General features: G+C 41.1%; 2 protein-coding genes across 3 annotated transcripts in view; both read left to right on the forward strand.

Annotated features, from left to right (window-relative positions):
- ches1 (checkpoint suppressor 1) overlaps positions 1-27,328 on the forward strand; it is a 156,913-nt gene that overhangs the window by 119,539 nt on the left and 10,046 nt on the right. The window contains exons 4-5 of the mRNA XM_072444691.1: positions 10,518-10,588; positions 26,875-26,983. Coding sequence (XP_072300792.1) covers positions 10,518-10,588; positions 26,875-26,983 — 180 coding nt within the window. The remainder of the gene's footprint in view (positions 1-10,517; positions 10,589-26,874; positions 26,984-27,328) is intronic.
- gtf2a1 (general transcription factor IIA, 1) overlaps positions 1-27,328 on the forward strand; it is a 103,056-nt gene that overhangs the window by 46,786 nt on the left and 28,942 nt on the right. The gene's annotated exons all lie outside the window — the stretch shown is intronic.

Genomic DNA, 27,328 nt, shown 5'->3' on the forward strand with positions numbered 1-27,328 from the left:
CATCCTTCCTCCTCGTGTCCTCGCTTCCTTCATCCGTCCTTTCTCGTGTTCTCGCTCCCTTCATCCTTCCTCCTCATGTCCTCGCTCCCTTCATCCTTCCTCCTCGTGTCCTCGCTCCCTTCATCCTTCCTCCTCATGTCCTCGCTCCCTTCATCCTTCCTCCTCGTGTCCTCGCTCCCTTCATCCTTCCTCCTCATGTCCTCGCTCCCTTCATCCTTCCTCCTCTTGTCCTCGCTCCCTTGTGGCCTTGTCGGGGTTTATACTTCTCACCTTTCATTTCCATACGCCGCCTTTCTGCTCGTGACACAGTTCTCATCACTCTAATTGCCCATTTTACTAATTATGTTTGAATCTTTCTATAGATTTAGGCTATATTATTATTTCATATTTTTTTAATTATCATGTGTTAAATGAGGGAGTAAACATAATTAGGCTAAATAAACACAGAATGGCCTGTTAATACAATGTTATTTAACAACATAAACCTGCAACATGAAACTGTTATAATAATTAACTTTCTTAAATGGCAAATTATTTTGTGGCCACAACTAAATAACAGAAGTCGGCCTATCAGATCGTCAACACTGCACATGTGAGGACGATCTCCATGGTAACACTCAGGGGAGGGGCTTGAGACTTTGAGGAAGTTGCTTTATTTTGGCTCACATCGATAATAAAGTACTTTGTGAATTATTACGCTCTCTCTCCTCCTGCTCCTCTGTTCTCCTCTCTCTCTCCTCCTGCTCCTCTGTTCTCCTCTCTCTCTCCTCCTGCTCCTCTGTTCTCCTCTCTCTCCTCCTGCTCCTCTGTTCTCCTCTCTCTCCTCCCGCTCCTCTCTCCTCCTGCTCCTCTCTCTCCTCCTGCTCCTCTGTTCTCCTCTCTCTCTCCTCCTGCTCCTCTGTTCTCCTCTCTCTCTCCTCCTGCTCCTCTGCTCTCCTCTCTCTCCTCCTGCTCCTCTGTTCTCCTCTCTCTTCTCCTGCTCCTCTGTTCTCCTCTCTCTCCTCCTGCTCCTCTGTTCTCCTCTCTCTCTCCTCCTGCTCCTCTGTTCTCCTCTCTCTCCTCCTGCTCCTCTGTTCTCCTCTCTCTCCTCCTGCTCCTCTGTTCTCCTCTCTCTCTCCTCCTGCTCCTCTGTTCTCCTCTCTCTCCTCCCGCTCCTCTCTCCTCCTGCTCCTCTCTCTCCTCCCGCTGCTCTGCTCTCCTCTCTCCTCCTGCTCCTCTGTTCTCCTCTCTCTCTCCTCCTGCTCCTCTGTTCTCCTCTCTCTCCTCCTGCTCCTCTGTTCTCCTCTCTCTCCTCCTGCTCCTCTGTTCTCCTCTCTCTCCTCCCGCTCCTCTCTCCTCCTGCTCCTCTCTCTCCTCCTGCTCCTCTGTTCTCCTCTCTCTCCTCCTGCTCCTCTGTTCTCCTCTCTCTCCTCCCGCTCCTCTCTCCTCCTGCTCCTCTCTCTCCTCCTGCTCCTCTGTTCTCCTCTCTCTCCTCCTGCTCCTCTGTTCTCCTCTCTCTCCTCCTGCTCCTCTGTTCTCCTCTCTCTCCTCTCGCTCCTCTGTTCTCCTCTCTCTCCTCCCGCTCCTCTCTCCTCCTGCTCCTCTCTCTCCTCCTGCTCCTCTGCTCTCCTCTCTCTCCTCTCGCTCCTCTGTTCTCCTCTCTCTCCTCCTGCTCCTCTGTTCTCCTCTCTCTCCTCGTGCTCCTCTGTTCTCCTCTCTCTCCTCCTGCTCCTCTCTCTCCTCCCGCTCCTCTCTCCTCCTGCTCCTCTCTCTCCTCCTGCTCCTCTGCTCTCCTCTCTCTCCTCGTGCTCCTCTGTTCTCCTCTCTCTCCTCCTGCTCCTCTCTCTCCTCCCGCTCCTCTCTCCTCCTGCTCCTCTCTCTCCTCCCGCTCCTCTCTCCTCCTGCTCCTCTCTCTCCTCTCGCTCCTCTGTTCTCCTCTCTCTCCTCCTGCTCCTCTCTCTCCTCCCGCTCCTCTCTCTTCCTGCTCCTCTCTCTCCTCCCGCTCCTCTCTCCTCCTGCTCCTCTCTCTCCTCCCGCTGCTCTGCTCTCCTCTCTCCTCCTGCTCCTCTGTTCTCCTCTCTCTCTCCTCCTGCTCCTCTGTTCTCCTCTCTCTCTCCTCCTGCTCCTCTGTTCTCCTCTCTCTCCTCCTGCTCCTCTGTTCTCCTCTCTCTCCTCCTGCTCCTCTGTTCTCCTCTCTCTCCTCCCGCTCCTCTCTCCTCCTACTCCTCTCTCTCCTCCTGCTCCTCTGCTCTCCTCTCTCTCCTCTCGCTCCTCTGTTCTCCTCTCTCTCCTCCTGCTCCTCTGTTCTCCTCTCTCTCCTCCTGCTCCTCTGTTCTCCTCTCTCTCCTCCCGCTCCTCTCTCCTCCTGCTCCTCTCTCTCCTCCTGCTCCTCTGCTCTCCTCTCTCTCCTCTCGCTCCTCTGTTCTCCTCTCTCTCCTCCTGCTCCTCCTCTATATTGAAGCAGTAATGGGTTTTTAAGGATGAACACCATTTCCAGTACAAGTTCGATTCTTAATGTAAATAAAACATTTTTTTTAAAGAGCCCATCTTATATAATAATTAACAATTCAAAACATAATATTTAATATTGTGAATGAACAAAAGTCCTCAAAATGGTGTCTATGAAGTTGTGCTTATCATCAGTAAAGCTGTTGTGTTTGGAACCTTCTCTCCTGGTCTCCTTCCTTGTCTCCTACCTCCTAGCCGATTATCTTTTAGTCGCTGACTCCTCTTTACTTATAACCTGCTTCTTGCTGTGTTTGGGGTTTTGCACCACAGATCTATCTGCTACGATACATTTATTTCTAAATTTGTCTTGTCTTCCTCCATTAAATAAACGCGCAGGGTTGCCTGGGTGACAGCAACGCACAGTGTCGCCCTGGTAACCGGAACGCCGCCATGGCAACACACGTAGTATATATCAGGCAGGTGCTGTCGCGCTGTGAAGCCATTTGTTGGAACGAGGGAGTGAGGAGAGAAGAGTGAGAGGAGAAGGGGGAGGATAAGAGAGAGAAGGATAGGGAAGAGAGAGAGAGGAAAGAGGGGATGAGAGAAGGGAGAGAGACAGAGGGGAGATGAGAGAGGACAGTGAGGGGACAGAGGGAAAGGAGGAGAGAAAAGAAAGAGAGGGAAATGTGTGGAGAAATGGAAAGAGGAGGGGAGGGAGAGGACAGCGAGGAGAGAAGGGGGGCAGGAGGGATGAGGGAAAGGGGAGAGAGGAGAAGACAGAAAGATGAGTGAGGGAGAGAAAGAAGAAGAGAGAAAAGAAAGGGTTAAGAGAGAGTGGGGAGTGAAAGTACAGAGAGAGGTGGAAAGGGGGAGAGAAGGATAGAGATGTAGAGGGAAGGAGAAAAAAGAAAAGAGGATAAAGAGAGAGAAGAAAAAGAAGAAGGGGTTAAAGGGATAGAAGGAAAAAAAAGATATAGGAGAGAGAGAGGGGAGGATAGAGGTAGAGAGAGGGATGACGGGGGAAAAAGGAGAGAGAAGTGGGAGAGGAGAGATGTAAAAATGATAAAGGGGGGAAGAGGGTAGAGGGAGGACAGAAAGGGGAGAAGAGGTGAGGACAGGAGAGATGAGAGAGAGAAGAGTGCAAGGATAGAGCCAAAAAGAGGTGGAAGGAAAGTAAAAGGGTGAGCTGGGAAGAAGGAGCGAAGAGTGGGGGGAGACAAGAAAGAGATGAAAAAGGGGAAGGGAGAGAAGACGCGAATGAGGAGGAAGGGGAGGAGGAGAGAGGTGACAGAAGAGCGAGAACGAGGGGAGAAAGAGAGACGCGACGGGAGTGAGGGAGACGGGCGGCGGGGGCGGGGTGCCAGGGAAAACAGACAGGCCGTTAGCGCAGGAAAAATATGTTATCGCCGTGGCAACGCTGTGTGGCAACTCTCCATGGCAACAGCAGGTGGCTCGGGGCTGAAACGTGCGCTCCGGCTCCGGCTCGGGCTGCCTCGCCGTCTCTCCTCCTCTTCCTCCTCCTCCTCTCCTCTTCCTCCTCCTCATTTCCTCTTCCTCCTCCTCCTCTTCCTCCTCTTCCTCCTCTTCCTCCTCTCCTCTTCCTTCTTCTCTCCTCCTTTTCCTCCTCCTCCTCTCCTCTTCCTCCTCCTCCTCCTCTTCCTCCTCATCTTCTTCATCTTCCTCCTCCTCCTCTTCCTCCTCTTCCTCCTCTCCTCTTCCTTCTTCTCTCCTCCTTTTCCTCCTCCTCCTCTCCTCTTCCTCCTCCTCTTCCTCCTCATCTTCTTCATCTTCCTCCTCTTCCTCCTCATCTTCTTCATCTTCCTCCTCTTCCTCCTCTTTCTCCTCTCCTCTTCCTTCTTCTCTCCTCCTTTTCCTCTCCTCTTCCTCCTCCTCCTCTCCTCCTCTTCCTCCTCCTCATCTTCCTCCTCCCCCTCTCCTCCTCTTCCTCCTCCTCTCCTCCTCTTCCTCCTCGTCCTCCTCTTCCTCCTCCTCTTCTCCTCATCTAACTCCTCTCCTCCTCCTCTCCTTTTCCTCCTCCTCTCCTCTTCCTCCTCCTCCTCTTCTTGTCGTTTTATCTTATTTTTGTTTACTTTTCATTGTTTTCCGACACAGTCCATCTCTAAATCCTGTCGATCAAACGTGTCGTGAGCGGCCGAGATCGAGACGATCAGATTGAAACTAATTAAGGCTGAAGCAGGAGAGTTTCTGAAATGACTTGAAAGTGACATGAACGATCGACTGATTGTTTTAGCTCTTTGATATTCACATGTTTATGTCATCAATGATACGCTATTTTATTGTAGTTTTTAATCGAGAAGTAAAAGCATGAGATTTCAGACTTTAGAGGAAGAAATGTAATGGAAAGAAATGGTTAAATGTCGGAGAACCAGTCTGAAAGTCATTTTAATTTAGTTTGTGAAAATAAAATGTATTGCAAATCAAGATCAGTCAATATATGTAATTAATTATTTCTTTTGCCTTATCACCAAGCCATAATTATACCAAATAAGACGTACTTTTCAAGTCAGAATATACATTACAAGCAACAAAATAAATGCATTTGAAAACTGCAATGTCTGATATTTGCTTGAGAAAAAAAATACCATTATTATTAGTTTCTTTATTTATTGTCTCTTTTTTTTGCATTATTCTGAACAACTGTAAATTGTGTTTGTATTCAGAGTCTAATACAATTTGTAAATCTATTATGCCCTTTTTGATATATTTTGCTACTATTATTGTTCAAGTTCCTAGTTGTTTTTTTTTTTTTTTAACCTGTTCATTTACAGTAGCAATACACATCTTTTGTTTTTTGATTCTGAGACCTTTTGTCGTCCAGGCGATTAATTACTCATTGACCGTGTCTTAGTCGACCACAATTCTTAGTTGAATATATATTTGATCAGGATTATAAACAGCAAAGGAGAAAGCATGGAGTTTTGAGAGTAACTGGAGAGTTGAATCTGCCTTTTCACATTTGAAGTAGACATTTATCAGTATTCTTTCACAGTTGTTTTTGGAGGGAGCTTCTATTCATTCTGAGCGTTTTCTTCACTGATTCCTCGACGCGCGGGGCAGAGTTTTCCTCCAGTCGACTTACATCCCTCGTGACGCTTCGTACGTGTGAAATAATCCAATGTGAACGAGCCGAGCAGTGTCAGGGAAAAAAGTGCACCGTTGATTAATGACCATCCAAAGACCACTCAACCCGGAAAGCCCCTCTCTACCTCTTTCTCCCCCTTCTCCCCGATCACGTCCTGGATGTATAGATTTAGTGCTGGTCCATTGTCTTGTTGGCGTGTTGGAGGAGACGTCTCCATCTATGTGAGGGATGCAGTCATTACCTCCCTCATTAGTGGAGCAATGATCACCTCAGCTGCTCCGTGCGGCTGCGTCGGTGTCTGTGCTGGACACACTCGCACTCGCTGTGGGACAAAGGCTGAGCGGAGCCGAGTTTACATCCGCAAAGCATTCGCATCGTGTTAGAAGGACTTGAATTCAGAAGATTAAGATCCTTTTGGGTTGAATAAACGGTAATATGTTGACCACCGTATTTTCCGTACTATAAGTCGCACCGGCCAAAAAAGGCATAATAGAGAAGAAAAAAACATATAAGTTGCACTGGAGTATGAAATGCGGTTGCAAGTGTGAAAATAACAAATAATATCACGTATAAGTCGCACCGGAGTATAAGTCGCATCAGCCAAATAATGCATAACAGGCTGAGAAATAGATTTTTAATGTTAGGGGCCTGGGGCCCCAAGCAATTTCAGGGGTCCACAAGCGCGCGCGGCATCGCGGCGTCATAAGAACAAGATAAATGTGTTGTTTTAAACCTCGTTATTAAAAAGTACTTTTATCTGTTATTTGATATGAAGAGCACAAATACTGAATCATATAAACCAGAGATCTTGATCTTTAAAACTGTTTAATTTAATATAATAATGTTTCTTATATACAAAATAAATACTGTTTACAGCATTTGACACAAGGAGATCGTGTGGAATATATAAAATCACGTCCTACAAAATAAACTACTAACATATATACATTGCCCCGAAAATGAGACCGGGCATTTCCGAGGACACGTGAACGCAACACGAACGCAGCGGCCAATCAGATGTCCGCTTTCATCGATAGTACATCACGAAGACCGCTCGGCCAATGAGAAGCGAGAAGACGTGCAAAGTGGGCATGTCTGTCAAAACCAAACTTAAGCAATGAAAATCTCCCGAATATGGCCAAATTACTAGTTAAATCTTGATTTTTTTTCGAGGAGGGGCACGGCGGGCCCCCTCCTATTTCAAACCGCGGGCCGTCTATTTCGCAGCCTGCATAATAGAGAAGAAAAAAACATATATAAGTCGCACTGGAGTTGAGTGTGAAAATAACAAATTATGTCACATATAAGTCGCTCCGGAATATAAGTATAAGTATATAAGTATAAATATAAGTATAAGTCGCACCCCGGCCAAAATTATGAAAAAGGTGTGATTTATAGTACGGAAAATACGGTATATCAGAATTAATTCTGTCAAAAATATTCAGATTTGTTTCAGTTTCTTATTTTAGAGATATAATTTAGTCAGGGGGGAAATTGCACTTGAAATGTCAGTTTTAATTTTTATTGTTTTATTTAACCATGAAGTCCCATTGAGATTCATATTAAGACAATCAGCTCTGAGCTGTGGCGTGCAACTTCCAGTCTAAGGTCTTTCTGTAAACCGTTATTCCAATTCTATTTGAATAAAAGAAATCTGAAATACCTTAAGGTTTGGTAGATATTTTAAAAGGCATGGAGATGATATTGCAATGCCTGAAACGTTAAACAGTGTTGCATACAATGTATTGTTCTCCCTGGGGACAAGCAGGTCAATAGGACAAGCTACAGGTCAGATCCGTGGAGAGGTGAGCCTGCTGCCTTTTTGTCAATTAATTTTTTTGAGCAATTAAAAATATATATATATATCATATTAAATGCAAGATAAATGATGCCATGCTGCGAAACAAACAGACAAAGGTATAATCCTCGACCGGAAAGTTACATATTGTTCATTTAAATCAGTCAAAATGACCCCAAACAAAAATCAACACAAAAATACACAACATCCAAAATCAACACAAAAATACACAACATCCAAAATCAACACATAAAAACACAACATCCAAAATCAACACATAAAAACACAACATCCAAAATCAACACACAAAGCTAAAACACATTTAGACATCTAGGCCGCTGCCTCACACACACAAAAACAACAAAAAGATGTTTATGCAGGATGCCCTTCCTTTGACTGGAGGAAGCGCTTGGACTGAAGTGTTTTACCCAAGGACGCATTTCATCTGTGAGAAATTGAACCTGTAAATAATATTTTAAAACTTATTTTCATCTGAACTACTTAAAGCTGCACTATGTAACTTTTGGGGGTCCACTTCCTGCTTGTCACCAGGACATTGCATTACTTTGCCTGAAATGTAACTTGCAATGTGCTTTTATTACTCAAAAATACCTTGAAAAACATAATGGGCTCTTACCTCGAGCTTGATCGCCTCTCCACGCATCTGACCTGTAACTTGGTCTATCGATCGGCGCCTCCTGCCTGTCGCCGTGGAGATCAGATGAATGTAAAACAATAAAATCTCCGCTATGTTGAGCAGGAGGCAGAAAAGTGACACCTTTAAAACGCCCGACTTTCAGAATTCCAGGCATTTTACCATTTGTAGATGTGTTTTTTGTTTGTTTCTGCAGCGCGGTGAGAGCGAGTGGGGAGAGGGGTGTTTAAGGGGTTCGTCGTGAGAAATTACCCCGGCGGTAGCAGGACGGCGAGGCTGTAATTCTCCGAGGTAATCACAGGGAATAACGGCAACAGTGGGACACCCGGGAATCTAATCACTATAATCAGGGTCTTACGGACTCAAACACTCTGTGATGTGAGTCTGGGGCTGACGCTCGGCCTGAGGGACCTCCACAAACCCGCTGATGACTTCTCGGACACGTTCTTATTTTGATTTGATTCCCGAAGCACATTTTCAAGTCAAGATTCTGCTGTCAATACTCATGTTTTCACCGTGATTGAACGTAGGAGCAGAAAAGTCCTCCGTCTTTAAAGGGACAGTGGCAGGTTTTTGTGATGCCTCATGTCTCATTTTCCACTTTATTCGGTGTATTTAGTATACCTGTTGTAGATATCAATGATAGTTTCTCAGCAGTAAACTAGTTGTTTGTGGAGAAAAGTTGTAGTGTGGGGAAATTACAGGAAGTGACATTGTACCAGGGGCACTCAACCCATGCATTTGTGCGTAATTTACACCAAATAAACAACTTTTTTGACCCTCTACATTCATTCAACAAAATAAAGGTGCGCTCATTTAGTTTAATTTGTCAGATAATAACAACTGTGACATATGATGAGTTTTGGCCCAAGGCAAAGCAAGTTTGTTTGTAGAGCACAAGGCAATTCACACAACGGGAAAAATGCATTCAAATCACAAAACAGTTTGTGACAGTTAACAGACAGTTAACAAAACAGTTAACAGACATAAAAGAGAAGAGTGAAAAGAAGATCCTTTCAGTCATATGCACAGCTAAACTAAACTGTTTTTAGCTTAGATTTGAACATTGAGTCTCACATCTTCATGAAGACTGTTCCAGATTTAAGCTGCATAAAACTGAAACACAGACCTTTATATAACAAAGACAGTGGCATTATTCAGTTAAAAACAAAGAATAAGCTGTACAAAATGTTCCTCAATAATACTCATTATTTGTATAAAGTAGTCTCTATCTAGAAGCTTTCTATTGCCATATTCCAACCTTAAAATATATACCATATTTGTCAGACTATTGTCTAACTAGGTGCTATGTTGCACCGAAGTATAAGCCAAAATATGCATGATAAAAAACATATATAAGTTGCATTTTTGGGGGAAATGTATTTATGATCAAATCCAAGACCAAGAAGAGACATTTCATCTTGAAATGCAATTTAAAATAACAGATTAAAGAACATGGTAAGTGTCTTGTATGTTAACGTAACATAGTAACAGTCATTTAAGATAAGATAAGATAAGATATTCCTTTATTGTCACACATGGGGAAATTTCATTGATGCAACTCAGGTAGATGCAGAGGTAGATACAGAAGAACAGATCACTTATAGGAAGTCTGAAAAACACTCTCAGTAGAAGATCTCCTATAAACAAAAACTTCCATAGACAAAACCTCCCATTTCCCAACAAGGGATGGAGGGGAAAAAATAATAAAGATAAAAATAAATGAATACATACCATTACATGCGATCGCGACAGTAATTGCACATGAATATGTGTCACGACAGTTCTTCAGATAACTATAGCATAAAGAACATGCTAACACGTTTACTAAAGCATCAGTTTTACCCCAAATCACTAAATCCATTGAATTCTTCTTCCTCTGTGTCACTTCTAAACAACTCCACAAACTCCAGAGGAAGAGGAAGTGCAGATTCTTCTTCTGCGTCGCTTAGAGCCTAGAGCGCCCTCTTGTGGTTGTCAGTGTGAAAACAATCAACATGTTGCCAGTGAGAAAATAACGAACAATATACTCCAGAACGACTTATATATGATAAGTCGCACCCCGACCAAAACTATGACTTATAGTCCAGAAAATACAGTAGTTTTCATGGTATAGATGCGTATAATGCCATGCGGTGGAGTATTACAGTCGAGGCAACAACATCTCTGTGCAAAAAATCCCTCCACCAGAAAAGTTACACATTGCAGCTCAAAGATATTTCTCAGTATCAGTTAACGATTGAAATAAGACAGAGCGTCATTTAGCACAAGAATCACAAACCGATTCAGAACAGGTTTGTAGCGATCTAAACTGAAGACGGCATGTTTTCAATGAAGACCGGGGATATTTATTTCTCTGCAATTTGCTCATTGATTTGCAGTGACCGTTCAAATTGCAATTCGGTCTGATTTCAATTAATCTTCCCAGGTCTGTTTTGCCGTTCTGACCCGTCGCCCGAATACGAGGAAGTGATTGAATGTTTCGTGAGCGCTTTGTAAAACCGTTTTGTTTCCTTATTTTCTTGTTCTTCCAGTCCTCCTTTGTGGTCGGGGAGTCCTCTCTTCAGGAAGAACGGCGGCGTGCTCCTACAAGGCACCGACATTTGTAAGTGCAATCTTTATCATCTCGAGTGCGTCTTGACCTGTTTTGGAAGTTGAACGGTTGCACAAAAGGGTGAAGCACGGTGTCGTTCGTGTGCGCGCGGTGTAAACCTTTTCTCACGTCGACGTCGTTGAGCAAGTCGGGTCTGAATTTGCTGTTTTAGTTCAGATTTGTTGAGTCTGTTTATGGTTCTTATCTCAGCAATTAAAGGGCCGGTTCAGACGAAACAAAAACCGGCACAAAGTTCAACATTGTCTTTGTCAACATACGTAAATAAAGGTGAAATACGTTTTTTTTTGACTGTGGGCTCAAAAGGTGGCGCTGTTGTTCAACCCCCAACGACGCGATTGTTGTCAGTTCTTTCAAGCTGTGGTACCTGATTTCCACTGTAGGGTTTGAAATCTGTCGAACTCATCCTTGGCTCTCACGAACCCTTTGATACGTCGTTGATATTCAAAAGCGTTCAGGCTCATGTACAGCTTAAAAAACTGATTGACTGACCTTACTCTTACATCCGAGTTGACGAAAACACTTTGTTCTCAGATGGAGACAGCACGCAGCGGCTTTTGTCACAAACTGCGGATTTTACAAGACACGATTGTAACACAAAATGCACAAACAAATCCATAGTAATGATAATATTGCAAGTTTGTGGAGCCAACACTTAACATAATAATAACATGATCAGTTTGAACTTCATGAATCATAAGTTTGATATTTCTTTCAAAAACAGAAGATGTCCAATAGAGCCTTTTTTGCCTCATTGTCGGCCCAAATCTTCAGCACGCTCCACCTCAGAGGCCGTCACCACTTCTCAAGGTGTACTTTATTAATCCCTCAGTTCATGTCAAGTGTATTGAAAGTTATATTCTGTGGTTGATCGGGTTTTCAAAAAGGGTACACCAGCTATATCAAAACTAGACACTCATTTGAGCAGATATCAATACTGTAAAAAACTGAAAAAAGAAAAATAGGACAAATTTGGACATTTCCTGCATAGTTTAATCTTGATAAAGTTTAAGAACACACACACAATTGTCATATGTTGTGTTGGATCATAAAATGAGATTTAAATAACGCATTAAAATAGCCTTAATATATACCTTGTACCTTAATAACCTGTATGCACCTTAATACAGCATGAACAAAGACTTAATTCATAATGAACAAAGAGCTTATTAAGGAGGATTCAGTCTTAGTAACAACTTTATTAATACCCCAACCTCTTAGTTAAGAAGTTACAAACCTGAATCACTCTTAAACTATTCGTTCATCATGTTTTAAAAGCGTATTCATCCTGATAAAGTCTTACCGAGAGCTCTTTACGTTACCGTCATTATGGTATGAATATAATCGTATCCAGAGTCAAGCCTTTTCTTTAGTATCGGAATCGAGAGTGATCTGTTGGTATCGTGGCGGCGCTGCAGAGTGTGATCCGCTCGTCTCTCTCCTCCTTCTCCTCCTCCTCGGATGTGCCAACTCCAATCATCTCAATTTCAAATCCCTTTTTTTTCCCAGCGCACCTTGAGAATACTGAGCGCCGAGTTCAGACACTTGGCTCGGAGCCAGAGAGATGCTTCTTTTGCACAGACGGATTCACAAGTTTGGAAGAAAGAAGGAGAAAAAAACCCACATTGAGACAGGGAGATTTGATTACAAAGAAAAAAGGAACACTCTACTTCTAAACGGGACGCTTGAGAACGATTATAGTTCAGTGTTCACCCTTAACATTTACTGCCTGTGCTTTGTGAGTTGATGAGTCATTCTGACATTTTCAGTACAGTTACTTCTGAATAATATTACTCAAGTAGAAGTAGAAGTAGTCGTATTAGGAAAAAAGGGGAAGGAAAAGAACGTAACATCTGATTTATAATGGGAAGTTCAGAATTGGAGGGACAGAACTTTAAAAAATGCACGGAATCTGATATTTTCACATTTTTAACCGTAAAAAAATGAGAAAAACTGAATCATATCTGAAGGAGCGGTGCAAGAAACACACAACGATCAAATCATTTCATGTGTCATAAAACTTTTGTGATTTGGAGCTTTACAAAATATATTTAGAGTTGAATTGTGTCTTCACTTTCTCATTGTGGGAAGAAGAACCAACACTTTTACTCAAGTTAGAGACTGTTAAACTGTCAAATGTGCCACTCGAGTAGATGCAAACGTATGTGTCTTAAACCTATTCTTACGTTTAAAAAGATTATCAAGTTTAAACCTTATTACTGTCGAGGTTTTTTAATGTATTGTTTAATATTTTAGTTAAAACAAGTGGCAAAGAAAGAAAATGATGGTAAATAACATGCAAAGAGGAAGGATAACATGACATGAACAAGAAAGAACAACAAACACTTTTTATACAATACTAACTAACTTAAATATGATCAAATCTGGGTTTATTTTACTTTTCTTGGGGCCCACGTAACAGTAGCTTATTCTGACTTTAAACACTGTCCCGTTATTGTTTATCAGAGACATAATCACAGGTGGATACTCGGTTATTTTACTACTTATAATGTATCAGTAATCTAAAAGTGTGAGTAAATCTGCAAGTGACAAGAGCTTTATGTCGACAATATTAAATGATTTGAACATTTATATCTCTGTCAACGTTTCTTCAGATATGATTTATTTTTTTTCTAATTTGGGTTTTTCTATAACTATATCGTTACTCAAGTAAAGGTTCAGATACAGGAGAACAAGAATACTAAAGTAAAAGTATAGCATAAGAAAATATAAAAGTATTTCAGATTTTTTTTTTTTTTTTTACAACTATTAAAATGTCAAAAGTAGTGATCTGGATTTAAAGAAATTGTTGTTGTTTTTTGCCTATTTTTATTCAACATAAACAACACAATTAATTCTGTATTTTTCAAGCAGTTTTTTACTTATATATATTTTTGTTTTACTTATGTATATTTTTGTTTGCTGAAAGTCAGGCGCTCAAACTATAAAATAACTGAATAAAGAATATCAGTTATTTTTTTGGTCCTGTTAAAATGTGCGGGAAGGTACCTGCTCTGTAATAAAGTAAAAAGTATCCACTGGAAAATACTTTGTTACTTTCCACCTCTGGTCCTTTGACGACACCACTTTTTGTATTATTTATAATTTAACAATGTATAAATGCTTCTCTTCCAATACTCTTATTCCAGTTTCCCCCAAATACCTTTTTGCCTTGAATCCTGTCTCGGACTTTACACATTTCATTTGTTTGGTGACATTACACACCTCTGGACATAACCCCTCTGCGCCCTGCGTCCAAACACACTCACCGTTCACTTCCTGTTACTTCTTTTTCCTTACTTTCTCCATTGTTCCGCCTCCCTCGTTCCCCCGGCGGCTGCGCGATACTTTAAATGGACATTCAATCCCAATCAGGCTGCACTCCGGGACGCGCCGGGGCTCCCAAATGGAGGGGGAAATGGATACATTAGGAGGCGTCTGCGGCTTGCCCTCCACCGCCGCTTGTAATGGACTGGTAATGGTCAAGGAGCCTAAAAGGGGAGAGAGGGAGCGAGAGGGGAGGAGAGGGGGGGAGAGAGGGGGAGAGAGGGGGAGAGAGGGGGAGTCAGAGTGTTCCAGGTTCCCCCCCCCCAGAGTCCAGGCCCAGCGCGGCGCCTGATGGCTCTGGACCCAAATGGACTCGGCTGGACACAGAGCAGATTTGACAGGCAGAGTAGGTAAGTCCTTTCTTTTTTAAGTGAAGGCAAGTTTGACTTAAATGACAGTTCGGGGAAGAAACGCCGTTTTATTCCATGGAAATTACGGCGTCTGGATGACAGTTTCTTGACTGCAATGTCTTTATCTGCCTGAAAATGAATATTATGACTTAAATGACTTGAAGAGAGTGAGTGGATAATGGACTTGACTCTGAAGTGCTTTGAGAGTCATGTCAAGCCTGTAATCTGAGTCATTGATTGATTGATTTTTTTTAATATATATACACATACATTTTATTTTTCTTACCTTAAAGAAATAGAACACGGCCAGAGAGCAAAGACCAAAAATTAAAAGGACACAAGTAGCACAGAAACAAATAGTTCTATTTAATTTAAGTGCGACTGCAAATGTCCAATATAATGTTGATTTAGTCCTTGATTTGTCTGTTTGTTTTGTCCGTGGCAGGAGTTTTAAGGCCTAAAATATAGTTCTGAAGTCGATGGTGGTGCTAAAAACAGTCCCATATGCTCTCAGGCCCATATTTCTGGACCAAAAACACATGATAGTGGTTTGTCTCCTGGTGCCACAGTTTCTCCAGAGTGAACAATGGGCTTTTTGACATGGAGTTATGAAGAAACATGACACATTTTCCCAACAGAATTCCACCCAACATGTGATTTTGTGGTTTTCCATTGAGATGTACGACACTTTCCCACTCTTTGTCTGTCAAAGCAAAGTTACCTTCTCTTTCCCATTATTTTTGTATATATATATATATATATATATATATATATATATATATATATATATATATATATATATATATATATATATATATAGTTTAATTTCTGTCCAGATTATTAATAACTCAATAAGGATTCTTTCAATTAATCAAAGCTGTGATTTTTTTTTTTTTTTACAATCTGTTGAACCAGACTTTAAATCTTCTTTAAATCTGTGCTGTTAGGTGCAAAACTTTGATCATAAACCAACAAGCTGTCACTGATTTATTTCTATTATTATTTTCTGAGTTTGTGTTTTGTTTTATTGCACTTTAGGGGCGCCAGGCTTGAACGTGACATAATATGTAAAATAATATGAATTGAATACTATGAATCATTGTCATAAACTCACTCAGAGATGTATTGTGACTGATTCACACATGATCCTGAATCATCTTGCATTTAAGTGCTCAGAAACGTTCTGTTTTCACTTACTCTCTATGTGATTATTCTATCAATTCAACCTCAGACTCATACATTTATTTACAGTGTAACCTTAATAGCAACAACAGATGGAAACTAGCACCGTAGAAAACTATAATCTGGTGTATTTAGATTAATATGCACTGTCCCTATCAAATTAATTAATTAATAATATATTTAGGGTTCAAAAACTGCCGTAGTGGCCATTGTTCTAAAATAAAAATAAGTAAATGACATTTCTCTGCTTTCTACGATGAAATGCCACTACAAGGTAATAATATTCTTCTAGGGTCTAAGTAAACGTCTGAAATAAAGCTTATGATGCTCAAAGGTGGGCAGAGAGGAGAAAGCAAATTTACTCAAGTAAGATTATAAACTACTGCTCAAGTAAGAGGAATTTGAAGGCTAAAACAATAAATAACGCAAATAATTTGGAATCTTCAAAGAATATACCGTAGAGACAAAAGTGGAGGATCATTTAATGTAGTCACTTGTAGACTTACTCACAGTGGGAGGAGGAACCAGAACTTTTACTCAAGTAAGAGTTCTTTTACTTCAAGCTAATATTAAGAGTAAAGTCACAGTCATAAAGCTGGTCGTGGAATATGTTAAACGTAAACAAAGTGCACTGAGGAAACGACCCAGACACGACCGTCGTTAGTATCCGCTCTGCTGAGACTCTATTTCCCATGTGTCCCTTGTGTTTGTCATGTGCTCTGTTTTTGTGTGCCATGTGTTCCTGTGTCTCCGCCCCTCACCTGCCGTCTGCTACTTCCTGGATTTCCCAGTCACCTCCCACCACACCTGCTGTTAGTCAGTCTTCTCATTCCCTCAATTAGTTTCTCCTGCCACTTGTTTGTTCCCCACCAATCACCTGCTTCTCTGTGTATTTAAGTTCAGTCTCCCCTTTGTTCTGTGTCTGATGTCTGTCCAATAGACTGCTAGTAACTCCTGCCCCTGCCCCTGCCCCTGCCCCTGCCCTTGTCTGCCTGTCTGCCTGTCTGAGCTAAGTTTGTGCTTTACAGTCTTTGACTTTTTGGACTTGTTTGGTGACATTACACACCTCTGGACATAACCCCTCTGCGCCCTGCGTCCAAACACATTCACCGTTCACTTCCTGTTACTTCTTTTTCCTTTTTCCTGTAGATCTTTTGTGTTTTTGACTTTTGGAGTTTTTGCATCTTTTGTGTTTTTTTGCATTTTTGGACATTCTGAACCTTTGTGCTTTGCCTTTTTGATTTTGACCTTTTTTGAAATAAATTCTGCTTTGCCTTTATTCGGACTGCTTTTGTGTTTTTGCCACCGGGATCATAACAAGCGCGAGAACGTGCAAACTCTGAACAGAAAAGCCCCATTCAAACCCAGTCACGGTGTCGTCAAATACGTGAATTGAAGATGTGTTATGATTTACGTTCTCACAGTTTTCCGTAATTGCAGCTGCAACAATCCCTGTGGGCTCGAGGTGCATTGAACCAATATTTCACGATTAATTAAATGAGAGAAGCTCACCTTGTTCACGCCAGGAAAATAATAATAGAAGTATCACAGACGGATAATTTGACATACATTTCAAACTCCCAACAAATGACTCAAATGCATTTTTCAACGTAGTGTTTTATCCAAAATCCCACATTCAGCCCACCGCCTCGACCGTCGGCGCCTGTCACTTACATCATCCATCCTCAGACCTCCCGCAGAGAGCCCCCAACTTCTGTAAACGCATTTGAAAGCGACACCGCCGAATAGCTGGGAAAATATTTGCTTAGCAGCGAAGTTGTGACAGCGCGCCCGGGGCAAAGGCACCGGGGTGGAGCGCGGCGGAGGGAGGCGGAGGTGAGCACGTCTGACTGCCTTTTCTGTTCCCCATTACCGCCTCCACACTGTTCCCCAGAGCTCCCGGTCACTGCTCGTTCTCTCGCTGAGCTGATGCAGGCCGGTCTTTTCCCGCGGCCCCCGACCGCCTCGTGCAAGGACGGAAAGCAGGCAACCTAGCTTTTTGTGTTATTGTAACGTCACGTCTTCACAAGGTTTAAACGTGAGGTGGTGGGCAGTTTTTTTACCGTATTTTCCAGAGTATAAGTCGCACGGGAGTATAAGTCGCATCAGCCAAAAAATGCATAATAGAGAAGAAAAAAACATATATTAGTTGCACTGGAGTATGAAATGCGGTTGCAAGTGTGAAAATAACAAATAATATCACATATAAGTCGCACTCCGGCCAAAACTATGAAAAAAGGTGCGACTTAAAGTCCAGAAAATAAGGTGATGTTGAAAAACTTTAGTTAAAGGAAATGTGTCCTCTGCGTTTGACCCATTCTTCAATGACGCTGTTGTCACCCGACTGGAGCGCTGAGCCATGTCATGACAGGGAACATATTTGTAAATGTAGGACCTGCAAAACTGGCACAAAGTTTGTCCAAGATTAAGTTATATTATATTATTATAAGTTATTATTAGGTTTCACTAAAATGTTAAAACGTGTCTGTGTCTGTCTGTCTGTGTGTGAAATTATGTTTATTAAAGTACATGTTTTCACCACAAAGAGTACATTGTCGTGATGTGAATCAAATCTGAATTTCGATACCAGCTGTTCTGATTTAAAGTACCGATACTGCTCTAAAAGAACTGACACTTCGAGAAAATTACAACTAAACCTTTATCATGAAGCTGGATCAGAAAATGTACAAAAACACGGCCAATATTTAACACAACGAATGTAGATTTACTTTACTATTAAACACTAACAACCAAGAGCGTTGACATTTCAGCCACAAATATGAACACGAATAATTTGGACATGAATTAATCAGTTGCGAATCATCAAAGGTGTCGTGGTTCCAATAAGTTATAACATGTGTATTCGTAATATATCATCATGCATATAGTAAATAATGAGCTAAAGTAGTTGTTGGTATTGGCCTTGTAAAGTCTGTCAAAATAATGATTACACAGATTTATCGTGCACTAAATGAGCTGGAGCAATATTGTTTAGTTCTTTTTTTGCACAAGTAGCCAATATTCTGTTTTCTTTCATGGCAAGCTCAGATTTGAGCTGTAGGAGACTGGATAAGTAACTTCTATCATGAATATTTATTGCAGCTCCTTTAGGATTTAGTGGGATTCTCCGGCTTTAGAGTTTGTGTCTGTGGAACAAAAGGTTTGGTTAACACTTTAGATTAAAGTTCCTTAGAAAACAAATTATAAGTCATTAATAGGCACTAGTTATGTGTCTATAAGTCAAAAATTACTGGCTTTTGTAGATATTGAAGATTTTTATGTTGTAATTAATCACAGTTCAAAATTTGTTTGACTTATATCCCTGGTGTATTGACAAAAAAGTGACAAAATCAAACTGCTGTGCGCTGTCTGCATCAAACAATGTATTTCTGTGACTGCCGAAAGTGAGAAATCTAAAATGCAAAGACTTTTTATGTTGTTTTAGGACAAACCTTCTCCAGAGTCTCGCCCTTTAATTCAATTTGTAAAAACCTTTTATCAACTAATCACACACACAAAAAAGAGAAAAGGTCCAATGTGTTAAATGTTTAATTGCGGCGTATCACAAAAGGGAAAAAGCCGCGCTGATTGAATTGAATCGGGTCATTGAGCAAATGAACAGAGCTAAATGTTATTAATACAGCAGATGCAGACGTTTGGTGTGAAGGTGCTTTTCCAGACATATTTCTGTTTTGCCGACATTTGCAAAGGTAATTTCAGGCTGCGCGGTTCAGGCATTAATCAGCTCCTTGTTCTTTAAAGAAAAAACATAGAAACCAGATGCTACCGAAGTCTAATCTTATACTAGAAACAGCCAACTTTATGATTTATTGTCCTTGAAAAATAAAACTGCAATTGGGCTTATGGAGTGCAAACAACTACAGCTGTTGCAAACTGCACCAGTGTAAAATTCCCATGACCTATAAGAATGTATTTTATTTTCTGTAAAACGAAGTGGTCAGCGATGTTGGGAAGGTGTCAACGACTTTTTAATCCGGCATTCTTAATTCTGCTCTCAATTAACATCTGAAAATGAATTAAATATATATTATAATGATGTTATTATATTCTTTTCTTGCATGTTGTTATTTAAATTTTTGGCACAGAAGTTATATAGATTTTAATGTAAGATATTCAGCAATTTCACCCTATATTTTGAATTATAGTAATTAATTATAATACGTTTTGGTTTTGTGTTTTATACATAGTCATGGAAAAGTAACCAAAGACTGTACGTGACCTAACTTTATCATACTCTTAATTGTAATTCTTGCTGTACAAGTTCCAACTGTCCAAATGCCTCAAAACTGCAGTTTTACAAGTTTTACAGCTAACTAAAGACTGATCTAAAATGCTTCTAAAATCACATCTGACTTTTTCTTACAATTTAGTTCATTCTTTCATTCAACTTTCCCTGAGTTGGAAATGTCCTTGCTCTTCCCACCACTGCCCCCTATCGCAGCGCAATCCTTCAGTAAAATGACAGAACGCATTCATTAGCCATTAATGAATATTGCTCTAAATCGCCTCGCGCTTCAGAGATCGTGTTAAGTGACATTTAATTCATTGTGACTTCCCCCCCTCCTCACGCTCAGTAAAAGCACGTCACCTGTAGCTGCAGACGTGATGGTTATCGCCGTCCGGTTCAGCTCCCGCGGCGATAACGAGGCCGCGCTCGGAGGAAGGAGAAGCTGTGTTTTCACTCAACAATGGCCCTCGCCTCAAACAGTAGGCTCGCACCGCTCGACCTTCGACCTCTGGGGGCGAGCGCGAGGGCCGAAGGCTGCCGGCCATGTGGAAGTCATTTAACGGGGTGCGCGGGGCGGAGAGGCCGAGTCCAATTTCTGTCCACTCCTTGACTCCTTGACTCCTCGGTCGTAAATCCCACGCAATGAGAGAGGAGAGCGCCGAAGGAGGAGCGAGAGAGACTGTTTATTATTGGCTAAACCTCGAGTGTAATAGTGACTGACGGATGAAGAATTAAGGAGGAGGAATTGGAGGAAGTCGGGAGAGAGGAAATTGACTTAGGAGCCAAAGACTAGACAGGACGAGACAAAAGCATATTTACTATTCAGGAAATGCAGCCAGACAATTCTAGACTTCTTTTCCACTTGTTGCATAGTGTTTTCTGCTCGACGCCTGAAGGGTCCAGTGCCCCATACTTTAGACTAATATTGTTTCTATTTATTTTCAAGAAGTTGGCCTCAGCTTCTTTCTTTCTTTGGAGTTGCCATGGTAGCTTCAATATAAAACCAGAGCACACCAAGCCAAAAGTTATTCAAAACTACATTTGGAAAACACAAAAACCTTCACCGCCGTTTCCAATAACTGAGAATGAGCCATAAGAAGGTAGATAAATGAAGCCTTTAGGCAACGTGGCTGCTACGCTAATGGAGCGTTACATATGCTAATAGAGCCATGCGTTTGTTGTGAGCACAGTTTGAAGAACGAGCCCGGACGTGAGAACTCTATGACGACACAATGTATGACATCACCATCCCACTGGATTTCAGGACAAATGCAACGACATTCAAGGACTGGACTGACATTATATTGGACATTCATGAAATGGAAAATAGTACTACATTTGGACTTAATTTGGACGTTTTCTTTTGGTTCTGTGTGCCATGATTTCTTTTTTTGTTTGTTGTTGTTTGTTTGTTTTTGTTTGTTGTTTTTGTTTGTTTGTTGGATATCTGCTTATTTTGGTTTGTCTTTTCTCTCTGGTCTTGTTCTCTTTCTCTGTGTTTGTTTTTTTAATGTTTATTAATTTGAAAAATAAGAAAAAATCATATTAAAAAAAGAAAACTCAGAAGACAGAAGTTTGCATTTTTACCTGTGACTCAATAATTAAAAGGGGGTTGATTTCAGAGCGCTCAGAGAAGACAGAGTTAATGAAACAACAATGTATGTTTTAGATGAGGAAACTGTGTTATAACGTGGTAAAAAGCTGAATTCAGACTCTACCGACTAAAATCACAAATTGGCTCATAAAAAGGAGCTTTCCATTTTCCCCAAAGCTTCTCTTTCCTTGTTAAATCTCAGTAGGACCCCTGGTTTCTCTCTTGGGTTGGCCTCCTCCGGCTCACGACACTCTGCCTTATATGAGTCACAGCTAAACACGGCGACATGGACCCACTGCCACCGGACGAGATGGGCTCAGGAAGGCAAACACGAGGGATGCTGGGAAATTTGTAGCGCAAAGTGAAGGGCAGGAAGATTGTTGAAGGTTTTGTGCAGCGCTGGGCTATTTAAAGAGCTTTGTTGACGTAGTACTTTGTGTAATAACGCTGTACTTGAGATGTAAGGATTCTGATGATGAGAAAGTGCACTTGCAGATGCGATTCACTGTAGAAACCAATGACATGTTTACTGTTTGAAAGGACACATATTATGCATTACTTTTAGCCATGTTATAACGTTGTTTCCTTATCATAAACATGCTTTTGTTTAGCTTCATTCACGCTTTTTTAGCTTCAATAATCCTGTTTACAAGGTTCTCTCCCTCTGAGCGTCGCAAAATACTCTGCTTCAATTTCCCCCAGATTTGTGACGTCAAAGGTAGAAATACGGATAATCTCCTGCGTTGATTATAACTCCATTTATCATAGACTAGTTCTGACCATTTCTGCCGTCAAATTGCCTTACCTTAGTTGTAGCTTTTGTCTCTTTCTTTCGACAGTAGATGGAGCGCTAACACTATCCCCGATGAGAAAATGCCTTACTGACATAGAGTAATGTATGTTTTTAGTAGATAACATACATTATCATACATTTTAAGTTCTAAAACGTGAGATGCCAATGCACAGGTACTCAAGAGCATGTTTAAAGGGCACAAACCATACAAATAATGCATAAAATGTGGCTTTTAATAACATTGAGCTGGAGTCGGATACTTTCTGCTGGTTTAAGTTCCTCTGTATTTACTGTTCTTATCCACATAAATATAAAACTGGCCCAAAGTTCAAGGTTTTCTCTGTCAGCACAAATACACTTTAAGGTGCTTCAAAAAGTAGTAACTCTGGCAACCCAGTCAGTGAAAAATAATGATATGGTTCAACATAGGTGGCTTTTCAATTGGGACATTTCTTTGAAAAACAGCAAATTTCCTGGACATCGATTTCTTCTCTTCATTGTTTCGAGAATGTCGTGAAGTCAGCCTATAATAATCCCAGCTTCGTTTATAATTTTACAGTGATTGACAGTGTGATAAATGTGCAGTGACGGTAAATAATCAATAAAACAATCTTATTATGCGGAAACGTCATGTATCGTGCTTTTACCATCAATAAATAATCATCCTTGTGTGTATATTTATTTATGATTTTGATACTTTTAGCGTTTGTTGTTAATTGTCGTCTTTTTGTCAGCGCTTCTGACGAATCAGGACTCGATATGATTCGTGTGGAGGAAGGCAAAGGCCGCACGTGAACACAGCCCCCGATGACAAACGACAAACATATCTTTCATAATTCATTTCGTCCCGCTGACAAATAGAGCGACCTGCTTTCAGGCGGGGGGCACCTCTCGCTCCCCTCCCATGACAGCGCGTACGTTTTAATGAGCTTGTGGTTCCTGGGGCAAATTAAATTTCCTCTCATAACACTGGTCGTAAATTTAAGCGCGTGGGTCGTGATTTAGAACCGAGGATGAGGCGAGCGAAAGGGGAGGTCGCCATAGCGTGCGGGGCTTTATGGGATTTGCACCTAGAGAATGTTTTCCCCAGTAGACAAAGAGACGTGTAAAGAATGGTGGATGACAGACAATCGACAGTGTTTGTGATGAGGTTAAATTGAGTCATGTTGGAAAAATGTGAGCCGAATTGATTGAGTTTCAACGTACAAAATATGGAAAAGAAACAGAGGCTTCATCAGATCCACATTTTTCACCTCTGAATTAAACGTGCAGCGTGTCCTGTCTCAAAATTGACGGAATAACATAATATGATTACATTTTGACACTGTTGCACTACACAAAATAATAATTAAAGAAGACTTTTGGTAACGCTTAAAAAAAAGGTTCCTTAGTAAACCATTTATAATGCGTTAATAAGCACTACTTATTTATAAGCACTTAAGCAGATAATTACTAGCATTTGTAGGTGGCTCATGATACCTTATAAATGTTAATATATCATTGCCCAAAAACATGTGTTTGTTAATAAACCATGTACAATGTTTTTCAGTGCCTTAATAAGCTGTTTTCAATAACCAAGTGGTAAATATAAAAGCCTTATAAACAAATAACTCCTGTTTATTAATGAATTATTAATAGTTGACTAAGGAATCTTCTTTTAAGTTACCAGATGTTACAATGTGTGTCAGAATTCAAACAAAAAACAAACCGTAATATGTTTTTATTTTGTGATGCTGCTTTAAATTGGGCCTGGAATTTAAAGTATGATTTAAACATAATGTAACACAATATATAACATGTTACCTGTAGCAACAGCATAATTCCTCATTTGTCAGGGAGTGTTCCATCATAGAAAAAGATTTATCTGGACACCTTTCATCCAAAAGAATCTTCACCACTGATTTGTCCTAAATGTTACACAGTATGGCATTAAACATATCCATTAAATGACCTATTCAATTACAGGTGTTTTTATTGCTCAAATACACCTTTTAGAAACGTCCATTCTTACTGTAAGCGGGGTCGCCTTTTCATAGATCTGGCCTGCTTGTCTCCGTAGTAATATTAATAATAGTTAAGTGATATATTAATGTCATACTGTGGAATATTCTAGACAAAGCAATAACATCTCTATTCAGAAAAGAAGGGGACGGACCATCCATCAGAAACAACGCTACATTCTTCACTTCAAATGTCGCGTTGCCACTGGAAAAACCCAAGAGCAATAAATTCAAACAGGATAATAGATTTAATACAAGATGGAACAAGGATGAAAATGGCTATGAGACTTTGGGCTGGACTCTTGGAATGCAAAGTGACCCAAAAGACAGTGTGGACGGTTGGCCTTGTCTTTTTTCCTTCTACGATGACCTTGATATAGATGCAAATCCTCACCAAATACACAGAACATTTCATTTCGTTTTCTTCCCGTCGCGAGTCATTCATTTCACACATTTGGCACTAAAGAAATCCCCTCTGCGAGACAATATTCCAGAGTAGGTATCGAAGGTGTCAAAAGAATCAGCGGTCGTTGTCAGATCAGCTCTCGTGGCGACGGTAAACAGCGATTTTCGAGCGTCACCCCGTGGGATGCGGACCCGGGCTTTTTGCGGCCCACTCCGGGATTTGTCGGAAAGCCGGCCCATTATCCCGGCTGTGTGCGTGTCGCCCGGAGGTGAATCTCGCTCCCCGTTCCCAAAGCTAAAGCAGAGCCGGGGCGCTTTGCCGCGAGGGCCCCTCTGCGCCGCCAACGTTTACATGCGCGCGCTCAAAATCGGATGGTTATGTGATTTCCGAAGCTGTCAGATTTTTAAAATGTCACGTAAACATCCATATTGAAACGTTACTCTCAAAATCTATTAATTGACTGAGGTGGATTTACAGATTTGCTGTTTGAATGCGATCACACGCCAATAATGACGTCCAATTATCGTGTTTTCGAGCAAAGATGAACTTCTTTGTACAAATTCAGCGTTCGTCCCAATAAAAACCTGAGACTGTATTCCGTGCTGTGAGCCGTACACAGGATCGAAGTGTATTTCCTCCATTTGAATATAAAAACAGATTAATAATAACACAAGCTTCCTTCATAAAGTTCCGCGTCTTTATCTGAAGGTGACATTGTGCTGCCGTCTCCTTCATTATCTCCACGCTCTGAGCAGAAACACATTAAAAAGTTTCACACATTCATTGCCGTCATTTAAATTCGACTTTTTTTATTACTTGGAGGAATATATATTTTTTCTATTAAAATCTTAAACCGTTCTGCCTCCTTTGAGGTCTGTGTAAGGAGCTGTGGTATTGTAGTTTCACTTTTAATGTGCACGTTAAAACTGAAAAACACTGTAAGAAGCGGGAGTCGCACCCGGAACCACTGTGGATTCTGTCCTTGTGCAGAAGAGTAGGTCCCAAGCCTGTACAAATGTCAAAAGAATTGCAATCTGGTCAGCCGAGAGTAACTCAAGAACTCAAGTTCTTGAGTTACTCAAGTAACAGTAACGTACATGATTACTAAAGTAGAAGTACAAATGAGTGGTTCTTTAACTCAAGTAAAAAAAGTATTAAGCAACTGTAAGAGTAACATCTGATTTACAATGTTAAGCTCATGTCATTTTAAAGACATAAGGTCCAATAATGTAGAAAACCTGGTATCTTCAGAGTTTCGATATAAAAATGAGAAAACTGAATCATGTCTGAAGAAGCGAGATTCCATTCCTCTATCTACATCTAAATGTTCAAATCATGTAATGTTGTCAATCTAAAGCATTTGTTACTTGTAGACTAACTCAAAGTGGGAAGAGTATCCAAAACCTTTGCTCAGTGTTGGGAAGAATACTGTTATATTTTGTTACAGAATACGAAACAACAGCATTATAATGTTCCGTTGTATATTCCGTTACTTGGACTAATCAGAGCACTATATTCTGAATACTTGCATTATATTGTAGTGTGAATGTTGTTTTTGTGTTTGTTCTGCATTTATTTATAAGACAAGAGAAAATGTATCAAAAATCCTACATGCTCTCACTATAATTATGACATTTCCCCATGAATATTATGAAATTCCCCATGAAATTTCCCCAGGATATTATAAAATTTCCCCATGTGTGGACAATAAAAGGAATATCTTATAATAGTGGCATTTTAAGCCTAAATTTCCTGATCAAATACCAATGTATTCCTCCGATTTTATGAATGTAACTGTATTCTGAACACCACCAAACACTAAAGTTTTATTCTGCACATGTATTTGGTTACTTCCCATCACTGATTTTGCTCTAGAGTACTGTTACACTGTCAGATACAACACTCAAGCAGAAGTATGGTGTCTGAAGACTGAAGCAAATGTATAAATGTAATGTGTATGTATTCCAGTGCATATACAGTACACATTCATGAATCTCCTCTCGAGCTGTATATGGAGCACATAATGACTGAGGAATGGCTCGATATAGTAATAGTATGGTTGTCTATGTCAGCTGTGCAGCTGGAGAGCCCATAGTTTCAGACAGACCAAATTTAGTCTGGCCCAGCGGTCGTTGGTAATTGAATGATTCGCAGCGCTCCTAACTCGGTTATGACGCTTTCCCGCTCAATTTAACCAGGGCGTGCTCATCAATACTGCCCTGTTGGCCCCCTCCGACAGGCAGTGAATGTGCATCGAGCTGCTGCGGCCTTCTGCTCCTCTGCAGACCTGTGTTTGGAAACTTTGAAAGGCACACGACATCCTGTGACTTGATGGTGCTCATATCTTTAAATGTTCTTTTTTGCTTGTTTCCTCTGCAGTTCCTCGAGGCGTGATCCAAAACGGAGCTCGTGTGAGAAGCCAGGCGCTGTTTCCTGTGATCAGACCCCTGCCCGTCAGCCCGGTGGGGAGCAGGACCTCGGCCATCAGGTGGGTCAGCGCATATACGGTCGTTTTATAGACACATTTATGAAGACCCCAGCTGTGAACACTTACAGAAGTCAGACACAACTGTGGATGTGACTGGCCTGCTCACATTTGTGCTGCTGTTTGTCCTCAGGTGTACACAACATGTTACACAGCAGCGTTTGCTTTCCAAGCACCAAAGCAAAACAGACATTCTTCCACTTGCTCCAACATCTCCTGCTGATAGTTTAATTATATCTTTATAATGTTGATAAGACGTCATCCAGGTGTGTTTACATAACCTCTGGAACACAGAGTGGTTTATTAGAGGGAGAGGCTCTGGATTCAAAGAACCTTCAGCGCATGCAT

The sequence above is a fragment of the Eucyclogobius newberryi genome, unplaced genomic scaffold (assembly GCF_026437365.1).
Source record: "Eucyclogobius newberryi isolate DKJ021-1_F unplaced genomic scaffold, fEucNew1.0.hap1 SCAF_1, whole genome shotgun sequence".
In the NCBI taxonomy this organism is placed as follows: domain Eukaryota; kingdom Metazoa; phylum Chordata; class Actinopteri; order Gobiiformes; family Gobiidae; genus Eucyclogobius; species Eucyclogobius newberryi.